The sequence below is a fragment of the Globicephala melas genome, chromosome 2 (genome assembly GCF_963455315.2).
Source record: "Globicephala melas chromosome 2, mGloMel1.2, whole genome shotgun sequence".
Taxonomy (NCBI): domain Eukaryota; kingdom Metazoa; phylum Chordata; class Mammalia; order Artiodactyla; family Delphinidae; genus Globicephala; species Globicephala melas.
In genome coordinates this window covers 4,427,556-4,438,770 of record NC_083315.2, presented here as the reverse complement: position 1 = coordinate 4,438,770, position 11,215 = coordinate 4,427,556, and the positions used below count along the sequence as shown (strand labels likewise).

The following is an 11,215-nucleotide window of genomic DNA, read 5'->3' as shown; positions in this document are numbered from 1 at the left end:
CTGAGAACTTTTGGGCTGAAGGGGGTTTGGTGAGTATGCAAAAATCACAATGTAGCAGATTATTATTATTTTTTCCAATCTAGCTCTATCACATGAATTTTTTATTTAAAAATTTTTTTAATTAAAAAAAAGTTTTAAACTCTACTCGATACTATGTAATGACGTATATGGAAAAGGATTCTTTTCTTTATGATGTACTCTTGCCTGCTTCTTTTGTGTATCCCAGGTTTCATTGTAAAAAGAAGCTTGGACTTACAAACAAAAACATGGGATCACATCGCAACAGACAGTTGCCTGGTGGTATAAGCACCGAGTTTGATGTGGACAGGCCTGTATTTCTGGTGGCATCTACTAGCTGTGTGACCCCGGGGATTTCTGAAATGTACAGTGAGAAATTCATTAGGTTCAGTTGAAATTACGTGAGAAAATACATGTAAGGTTACTTAGCTCAGTGCCTAGGCATTAAAGACACTCCAAAATGTTAATAAACATTATTATAATTACGATTTAGAGAGATTAGAGTCTTGGAAAAGAGGGAAGAAGACAGCATAAAGGGAGGACGTGGGGAGAAGTGAGGCCCAGAGGTAGCTCAGATTGTAGGACCGCATCTTACAGCCAGAGATGGCCGCACCAGGCTGGATGCTGAGGAAGAGAAACACATGCAGTCCTACCACAAGCTCAAAGCCCCCTTTCCTCAGAACATTTGCTGGAAAAGTGTTTTAATAAATCTATAAATCTGTGGTGATTACGGAAGTGAATGATGAGCCCTAGAGTCGTACAGTATGCAACCTGCAAAACTGTACATGGCAGCCCTGAACGGTACAAGATGGTTCTACTCTTGTTTCGGTCTCTTCTTAAGCAGTTGACATCTTGTATTTCTTTTTACCTGGTGGGCCCCTTTAAATTCTTTCCAGGTCAAGGCAGAGTACACATGTAAATACATTATATTGACATGAGGTAGAAGTTTGAAACTCAGGCCATCCCAAAAGGCAAAGAATGCGAGCTGAAGGAAGGATGGATTAATCAGTCTTCCTGCTTCCTTCCCACCTCCCATCCACTACATCTTCCTGCGTTAGCACAAAAAAAGGGTCTGTGTATCAGGAGATACTTCATCAGGTGAGACTGGTCCCACATGCGGGTTAAATCCTTGTAAATGTCAATCAGAAGTCAATGAGCTCCTTCTTTGTACAGTGGGTTAGTTCACACCTGAAACTCATTACCCCTAGAGGTCGGTTTGGATTGTAAGTATAATGGTGTTTAAGGAAGGTTGATTTCAGGCTTGCTGGGGAAGCAGGCAGGCTGGGGATGCAGAGTTACAGCTACCACCCACACCAGGATAAGGAAGCCACACCCCCGTGTTCGCTTCCTGCTTCTTCCCCGGGATCTGCCTGCCTTCCAGCCTGCCTTCCAGGCTTCTCCTTACCCCACCCCACCCCCCACCTCAATGGCTGTCTCACCCTGGGACAGGACGAGGAACCTGGCTGTTAGCTGACTTAGGTATGACTGTGAGAGGAGAGCAAGCCTTGGGGGGGCAAATGATACAGGCTGTGACCTGGGGGAGAAGTTCGCGTAGTTGGGAGCCTCCTGGCTTGTGGCTGGGCTGGTGGAGGTGCCGGGATCAGCTGAGCCTAGTGATGGGTGTTTTAAGAATTTCTGCAGGAGATAACTCGCTGGGACCCTATGAGGAGGGGCTCTCTAGGCACAGGGCATCTCAGACTAGGAAATACGGGACTTCCAGCCTGGACATCCATCAGGGAATCAGGTAAAGGATACCGAAGTCCCAGCAGAGGACACTGTCCCGGGACCACTGGTCACAGCCAATCAAGATCCAGTGCTGCCGAAACCGAGAAGGTTATGTAGTGGGACTCGGGCAGGGAGGGCCCATTTGGGGACCTGCTAATTGGAGGTGGGCCAGGAAGCAAGGGCTTAGTTCCGGAAATAAGGCAAAGTGGAGGTTCTTAATAGTAGCAGGTGATGGCAGGACTGGATAATTTGCTCAGTGGGTTTTGGGCCGCTTTCCCTTAGTTGCCTCCTAACCAAGTGCCCGAGACTTAGCTAGGGTGGAGCCTGGGAACGATGCTCAGGTGTTCCCCGCCGGGGGGCGGGGCAACAGGCCAGGGGCGGGAGCCTGCAGCGAGCTTCGCAGTGCCGCCCTCTGGTCCTCAGTCCCTTTGCTTCTCTGCGTGCTCCGGATCCACGGCTGGAAGGGCCTGACCGCCTCCTCGCTCTTCTGTTGGACCGCTGGTTCTGGACTCTAACTCCAGGTAATCTCCCCGCAGAGCTCCTGAGAAACAGGCCAAGGCCCTTCCCTTGACGGTTTAGCTAAACCCGAGGGCTCCGTGCTGTGTAATTGAGAGCAGCCGGCCATTTTCTGGGAGTGCCAGCCTTCCGTATTCCTGACAGGGTTATCAGTGTGGGCCTAGGATTCTCTCACCCGGTTGCTCCCAATTTTCATATCCAATGAGCAGCTGAGGACACTCATGATGTCGCCTTCCTTCTCTCTGTATTTCCTTCCCCTCCTCACTCAGCTAGCACCTTAGCAGCAGACTCAAGCCTCTCCCCATTTCCTACACTCTTCAGGTTCACTCGGTGTGTCTATAGCCTGTGTGCTGTTTCCACGTACACTGTCCACTTTGAAATCTTGGGTCTTGACGTCTCTTACCTCCTATAAAAGTCACCACTTCATTTGTTCTTTCAGTCATTTATTCCCCAATAACTTAGTGAGAGCTCTTTTCACAGGACCCGAGGGCCTTATGCAATGACCTCTACCACAGGCTCTGGGATCAGAATATATATAGCTACTTAAAGTTTCCCACTTACGTCCCAGGTAAGAACTTTATTCCTCCAGCAAACACTTTTTCTTTGAAAAATCTATTTATGAATTCACGAATGCCTGAAATCGTTTAAACCTCTGCACCTTATAAAATAAAATTCTAATGAGCCTATCTTTTCAACAAATCGTTGGTTTGCGATGTGGATAAAACAATTATCACAGAATCCTCTGGGGGAAAAAATGTCTTGACCTAACACAAAAGCCTTTCCATTCTACAAGGGGAACTTTTTTGACCTAGCTCAGTCCTTTAAAGGACAAGTGGCTGTAGGAAATTCTAAGGTTCTTCTCAGAATTCTAAGACAGTTGGTCAATATTGATATAAAAAGTCAGGTTCATTAGCGACACTAATTTGGTTTTCCTGAAAATCGGCCAGACAGAAAGTTCTCACTTTTATCCACCTTCATTGTTATTCTCCATAGCAACTGAAAACTGTTCTGGGCTGAAATAATCCTCTCTAGCTCCCAGCACACAGTCAAGGAATTTTAAAAACAGAGGACTTTGTAACCATGAAATACTCTCTGAGATTTAAAAGGCCACAGAGCTCCAGATAAATAATCATTTGTCTTTTGTCTGAAGGTAAGCACAGGGTTTAGAAATGTTTGTATCATCGTCTGTCATTTTTTAAACGCTAACATAAGAATCTTAAACTCTCTCTTTTTTCTTTTTAAACCATGAAAGTATTTTTCTCACTACCCCACAGTCATTATTAGCTCATCTCTGGGCCAAGATCTGCCATGAGATGCTGTTAACATTTTGCATTCCTTAAGCAGTCGGTTGAAGATATTAATTTTTTTCCAGAAAGCTGATTGGTTCTCAAGCTGTCCTTTCACTTCTTTGCTGAGGCCTGAATATGTGGATGTATCATGGCTCGTGTGGCCTTGAAACTCTCTTGTTTTTCCAAGATAGTTCATACTTTTAATCAACTGAAAACTAAAAAGTAACCAGTATGTTCTCGATGTTACTATTTTCTTTTAGTCCCTTCCTTATCGAAAAATCTTCTAACTCAACATGATAGCTGTAATTTATTCAAATGTATTTTCTGTTTACTTTTATTTACTTACTTCACTGATGAGGCCCATAAATCAATGGGATAAAATGAGGGCGTTTCCTGTTGGCAGGGGTGGAGAGATAAATTAGGAGTTTGGGCTTAATGTATACACACCACTATACATAAAATAGGTAAACAGCAAGGACCTACATATAGCACAGGGAACTATACTCAATATTCTGTAATAAACTACATGATAGAATCTGAAAAAAATATATATATACGTATGTATAACTGAATCACTTTGCTGTACACTTGAAACTAACACAACATTGTAAATCAACTATACTCCAATAAAAAAATAAATGAGGGTGTTTCTTGCCCCGGGTCTTATGACCTGTAGCACCGTCAGGATGGACCGTGAAATGCATTCTTCCTAATTTTTGACTCTGTCTATTTCAGAGAGAGACAATATAACACACTTCTTGGCTGTTGTACAGTTTGAAAGTACACCCACCATAGTTTCCTGCCGGTTGGTGGGAGTTATAAGTGAGCTACAGACCCCCAGTTGTTCAGAAACAGCTTGTCATTGCCAATCAGCTTAGCCACCCAATTAATGAATCCTTTCAAACCTGTTGCAGGCACCGTAATTAAAGGCTTTATTTTTCCTCTTTGCACAGACATTCCTCCAGTTACAAGTTGACACTGTGAACACCAACCCACCCACCGCCATCAGAGGCAGACTTGGGCTAGAGGAAGAGTGGAAATGTGCTTCTGGAGAAAGCTTTCTGTGTTCGGGGGGCCATTGTTCCTGCTACTCAGCCTGGTTCCCTTGACTGAGATGGAAAGACCCTCAACTCCAGACAGCAGCGGCACTTGGAGTCCAGGGCAACTGACGGAAGTTCTACATGTTCTCTCGGCAGAAGAGCCCACGCCCCTGAACCACTCAAGAAGCCTCATCAGAACGCTGCTAGAGAAAACCGGGTGCCCACGGAGGACAGACGGAAGGCAAGGAGATTGCAATCTGGTTAGTGCCATAGAATGGGATCAGGGACAAGGGCATTTTCCAAAGAGAGCCATGCATTCCTTAGCCGCTTACTTTAGGAAAGAAAAATCCATTGCAAACCTTCCAGTATCCGAGTGGGCAATGCATTATGGTGTAATAACGCCCATATTTGGGATATGACAAATCATACAGCATTCTGCATATGGCATTTAGAGACAGGGAGAACTTGTTTTTATTAAAATGGTAATGCTTCAGTAAGCCTTTCTACAATGCTTCTGCAGGTTTAGAGGTATTTATTTTGCAGGTATGCACTTCTAGATCCCTTTTCCTTCTGATTGGCTAATCCTTTTAATGAGCTTGCAGTGACCTTGAACATGATTGGTTAGATAGATGCCATTTGTTTTCTGAGGCATAATAATACCAATCTGCTATTTATCTCATGTTGAATTTTTTAAGTACTTTCTCCCAGATATCGGTAGGTGTGTTCTAATATTTTGCATCGTGGGGAGTTAATGAATTGGATTATCATCTGCTTAAAAATGAGGAATCTAAGCTGGGGAAGGGAAGTGCTCCCAGTGGGGCTAAAATGGGCCCCAGAAACCCATTTTCCAGGCATTTCCTAGTCTATCAAGTGACTCTCAAACCCTGGCTGTGCATTAGCATCACTTGGCCAGGTTCCACAAAACACCCGGGCTGGAGCTTCCTCTCCAGAGGTTGAGATTTCACTTTCCCTGGATGGAATTTTTAAAAATCTCTGCAGGCCACTTTAATGTAAAATCAGCATTACTGTAAAATCAGCATTTAATGTAACATCAGAATGTCTCCATTGGGTGGGGGGAGGGGGGATGACCAGAGCAGCCCCAGAGGCAAGAGCCCATGTCTTAAAATGACTTCAGACAAAAAACAGACCCAAACAGTCTGCGCATTCCTTTCCTGAGATGAGATTTTTCAGAATGAACTCACTCACAAATAAATAAGTAAATAAATTAAGACATAACTAACTAAATAAGAGAGGCAAATCATTTCTCCCCAAAATAAATTTTAGCAGATCTTCTCAATCACGCTTTGTTCTGGGGGAAACATTTCTTGGCCAAATGTTTTTGTTTTTGTTTTTGTTTTTTTCACAGAAGGGTCTTGCTAACAGAATTTTTCTCTGCTCTGTGCAAACAGTAAATAATTCAGTAATCAGTAAAACTCCCGAGGGTTCCCAGAGAAAACATGCGTTGTAAAGGCAACTCATCTGTGATGACAGTAATTTATATATATAGCAACAGAAGACTTCCCACCGGAAATAACTAGGAGTCATATCTTATTAATGTCCTCTGAGAATTCGCTTCAGAGAAATGTTCTCTAATGACATGAAATGCCTTATTAAGGCTGGTTGGATATTACTTTAGCTTGGGCCGGGCGGGGGGGATGTAAACAGGCAAGATTATTCTCCATTTTGGGGGGGGGCAATGGGTTGTTTTGTACATTTTTTTGATTTCTATGACATTAACAAGTATTTGGCCAATTGAGTTTCTGTTCCATTCCTAGGAAGTGAAACGCTGTCTGTAATAGCTTCACCCTCCTGCTGCCGCTGTCTCTCTTTCTCTAAGAGACTAAGCTTAAAAAAAGAGGCTGATCTCAGCTTCACCTGCTCAGAAGTCTCCAATTTACCCGAATCATCATCATCATCTAATCTAATTTTTTAACGGGAAGGGTGAGAAGGGGGTTTTAATACATTTAATTAGGGATTAATTAACTCCGAAAGAATAAATTCCACTTCAGGTATGATGAGAACCACGAGCCTGCATGGGTTCCAGGCGTGGGGAAGGGAAAAGAATCTGGTTTGGAGTCCGTCAGCACTGGGTCCGTGTCCTTGTTCTGGCACCGTCTAGCTGTTAGGATGCCGAGATGCTGATTCCTTTCTCAGGTGGCTCCCTGTGAGGTCACATGACCATCTATGAAAGCATATACGAGCTCAAGCTCTCTTCCCCTGTTATATTCGCGGAAATGTCCAGTGCCCCCTTTTCCAGGTCACTGGAGCAGCTTTTGTGAAGGACCTTCAGTGCTGCTGAGAAAACAAGACTTTCCTCTGCAGCCCCCTCCTGCACATCCCCCGGCCCCGCCCACCTCGACTGTCCCCAGAGGTTTGGGGATTTTTTTTTTTTTTTTTTTTTTTTTCCTCTCGGTACGCGGGCCTCTTACTGTTGTGGCCTCTCCCGTTGCGGAGCACAGGCTCCGGACGCGCAGGCTCAGTGGCCACGGCTCACGGGCCCAGCCGCTCCGCGGCATGTGGGATCCTCCCAGACCGGGGCACGAACCTGTGTACCCTGGATCGGCAGGCGGACTCTCAACCACTGCGCCACCAGGGAAGCCCGAGGTTTGGGGATTTTAACCAAGATCTCCAGGCGATTCTCAGACACATTCAGAGAGAATCAATGCTTTTAGGTCCTGCATTTAATTCCCTCCCCTATCCCCGAGTTGTCATAATGGTGATGGAATAAAGTTTGAAAAGCATCAAGCTTTATCTTGTTTATCGAGAAAGTTTATCTGAACTCTTCTCAGTTAAGACTTTCCTTTCTGTCACTTAGAAATGCCACTAAATCTAGTACAGACCCACAAAAAGCTAGCGCCCGTCATCAGCTGACATCCTTCCAGATCTTTGTCTGGGAGGAAAAGGAAGAAATATAATTTCCCTCTTGTGTTGTATAGTCAATTGTTAGCAACCCTGCCCCCTCCTAAAACAGAACTTTAAAAATCTAAGAACTTAAAAGAAGGCAGCTGACTTACCCATAACGCAAAATCAAATTCTAAACATCTCTTGGTCTAAAATTCCTCAAGCTTACCCTGCAGGTTCTGACAGCTGCCTTATTAACACAGAAGATTTCATATAGCCCTTTGTCGCTGAGGCTCGCGCCTGAAATACACAAGCAGTAAACAAAGCTGAATTAAGCAGCTGGGAAAAGGCAATCTGATTTGGCTCCAGGGTTCATAGAAAATTACTACCAAACGTCTGAGTAGTCCATTTAGCTTAGTAGAGAGGACTTCTCACAATTTGACTAGTCTTTTTTTTTTTTTTTTTTACCAAAGTTTGTTTCCTTATGAAGTAGAAAAACGAATTCCCAGAATCTGTGTTTTTCTTTTCCTCTTAAACCTTATGCCTCCACCTGACGCGATTCAAAGGAAGTCAATGGATTATTTCTGAATGAGGCCATTGTTCTTCAACAAAGAATCACTTTAGGGGCTTCCCTGGTGGCGCAGTGGTTGAGAGTCCGCCTGCCGATGCAGGGGACACGGGTTCGTATCCCGGTCCGGGAGGATCCCGCATGCCGCGGAGCGGCTGGGCCCGTGAGCCATGGCCGCTGAGCCTGCGCACCCGGAGCCTGTGCTCCGCAGCGGGAGAGGCCACACAGTGAGAGGCCCGCGTACCGCAAAAAAAAAAAAAAAAAAAAAGAATCACTTTACTGGAGTCAGAGCCTGGGACAGATCTGATGCCTGTGGGGTGCCAGTATTTGCAAAATTTTGCTAAACATCCTCTCCCAAACCACAACTGAGCCACTTTGGAAAACTGTAACAACTGAAACAAATCTAGTGGTGATGAACTGAAAATCCCAGTCCCCCCACCAACCCCCATAGCAATTTTTGTCACGTCCACGCCCAGAAGAGATTTTACCTTGTTAGCTCTTCCGACTCTCCCTGCACCACTCCGTCCTCAAGCCACCACCTTCTGCATTAAGGTAACTTGTCAAAGACTCAAATATCAGAGCACAGAGTTTTCACCACATGGTCCTCTGATTCACCATTAAGTTCCATTTCAGCAGGCCTCAAAACTTAAGCAAGGGGTAGACTACCTCTGTTCATTCAAGATGACCCAAATCTCTAGCAAGATAAAATGAGCTGCTTCTACAACTTATTTAAACTTTTCCAAGTCAGAAACTGATTTACCTTCCAACATGTAAGCCTTTTACAAAAAAATTCTGGAGTGAACATCTGCCTGATTGTGTTCAGGGTATTCTATCTAGCCTGATAGGAGAGGGGGCTCTACCTGCCCTGATAGGACAGGGGACTCTACCTGCCCTGATAGGAGAGGGGGCTCTACCTGCCCTGATAGGAGAGGGAACTCTGTCTAGCCTGATAGGAGAGGGGACCCTATCTACTCTGATAGGAGAGGGGACTGTACCTGCCCTGATAGGAGAGGGAACTCTATCTACTCTGATAGGAGAGGGGACTCTATCTAGCCTGATAGGAGAGGGGACTCTATCTACTCTGATAGGAGAGGGGACTCTATCTAGCCTGATAGGAGAGGGGACTGTACCTGCTCTGATAGGAGAGGGAACTCTATCTACTCTGATAGGAGAGGGGACTCTATCTACTCTGATAGGAGAGGGGACTCTACCTGCCCTGATAGGAGAGGGAACTCTATCTACTCTGATAGGAGAGGGGACTGTACCTGCTCTGATAGGAGAGGGAACTCTATCTACTCTGATAGGAGAGGGGACTCTATCTACTCTGATAGGAGAGGGGGCTCTACCTGCCCTGATAGGAGAGGGAACTCTATCTAGCCTGATAGGAGAGGGGACCCTATCTACTCTGATAGGAGAGGGGACTCTATCTACTCTGATAGGAGAGGGGACTCTACCTGCCCTGATAGGGGAGGGAACTCTATCTACTCTGATAGGAGAGGGGACTGTACCTGCCCTGATAGGAGAGGGGACTTTATCTTACCCTCTTTTCTGCTACCTCCTGCCTCACCCCTAGAAAGGCACAGAGCAAAAGCCTGGAGAAGGAGCCACGAGTGGACAAGGGTCTCGGGCTGCTTGGATGGGATACAGGGTGGCCACAGACACTGTGCAACCAGCACACAACCACACCTGGGCCGCATACATCTGGTCTGGTGGCTCACGGAGGTCCTACATGTGCTTGGCGCTCTTATTCCCACCTACCCGGCGCCATCAGACGAGCTGCATAGCACTTGGAAGCCTCTAAAGGTGAACTTGTCCTGCCCGCTGGCTGCACCGTGTTCTCACTGATGGGCATTATAACCTTGCCAATCCCCTAGCCTCCTAATGGACCAGATCTCTTCCTACCAAACAGGAGGGAGAGAAAGTTACCTGGTGAGGGGCTGCACAGCAAGTACAAAGTCTATCACTGGCAGAGCAGGAATTAAGACTGGGCAACCACTAGTAACTGTGTGGCTTTAGGTACGTTACTCACCCGCTCTTAAACTTGGCTGGCACACATACTAAGGGTCTATTTTCCTCATAGAAGGAAAACATGCTTCATACTTAATTCTGTGCAGGGTCTTTGCATACTGCATGTATATGTACCTGTTAATTAATTCTTTATGAATTCAGTAATTGGGTAGGTGGTATTCTGAATGCTTTTGATTGTGCAGTAATACGTGGTGGATTATGACGTGGGCTTTTTTTTTCCATTTAAAATAATGCAATGAGTTTCCCCCTTTTGAAAAATTGATCATCCGACACCTTTTCCAGAACCAATGAGATTTATACTCTGAGGGATGCCTTGATATGGAAGATACTTAGCACTGTCTTGGACACATGGCTTCCGATAAATGGTAGCTGATGTGACCGATGGTTTTCCCGATACTTTAGTTTCAGGAGGTTATTTGGCACAAAGCTCGATTCAGCTGATTCACCTCCCTGGGTCCTGGTGTCAGTCCCGTCTAACAGCTACCAACCTATGGACTTTTCTCTAGGGCTGAGGAGGGAACAGGAAAGGGCTGCTGCGGGTTTGGTGGCTGAGTTTAATATTGACACTCAGAGTTGATCTCGTTGGGAAGCCTGCCTCTGTTTGCTGAGGTTTTGGCCTCTCACAGTTGAGTTGGGGAGAAATTGGAATCTGTGTGGCTTGTGAAGAACGTGATTAATGCTTTGCTTCACGGATGGATGACATGCTTCTTTCTGGCTCAGATGGTATTTTCCAGATGTTACCCATGGGACACACAGCAGACATGGAATTAGGACCCCTGAAACTTCCACCTCAGAGAACAGATGAAAAGATTTCGTAGTAGATTATCCCACAGTGGGACAACTCCCCTGGGGCTCAAGATAGGCATATTTTATGTATGTATGTATGTATGTATGTATGTATTTACCGGCCAGACCACGCAGCATGTGGGAACCTAGTTCCCCAAGCAGGGATCAAATCTGCGTCCCCTGCATTGGAAGAGCAGACTCTTAACCACAGGACCACCAGGGATGTCCTTCAGATAGGCATCTCTTGATGCCTTCACTCTGAGGCTGGTGCCGTGTCATGAGCTGCTTCTCAGACGCTGGGAGCATTCCCAGAAGCTACCCAACTGTCTTCGAAGAAACACAGCTCTTATCTTGCTGGGAGAGCTTCTCTTCCACAACCCCTGTGTCTATCTTTTTCTCACTGT

At 45.6% G+C, this 11,215-nt stretch overlaps 1 protein-coding gene across 1 annotated transcript in view; it reads left to right on the top strand.

Moving 5' to 3' along the window:
- Positions 1 to 3,325: 3,325 nt before the first annotated feature.
- The window catches only part of SLC39A12 (solute carrier family 39 member 12), a 69,317-nt gene continuing 61,427 nt past the window's right edge, over positions 3,326 to 11,215 (top strand). Inside the window, exons 1-2 of the mRNA XM_060293676.2 lie at positions 3,326 to 3,409; positions 4,502 to 4,848. Of these exons, the coding sequence (XP_060149659.1) occupies positions 4,588 to 4,848 (261 nt within the window). The 5' untranslated portion in view covers positions 3,326 to 3,409; positions 4,502 to 4,587. The remainder of the gene's footprint in view (positions 3,410 to 4,501; positions 4,849 to 11,215) is intronic.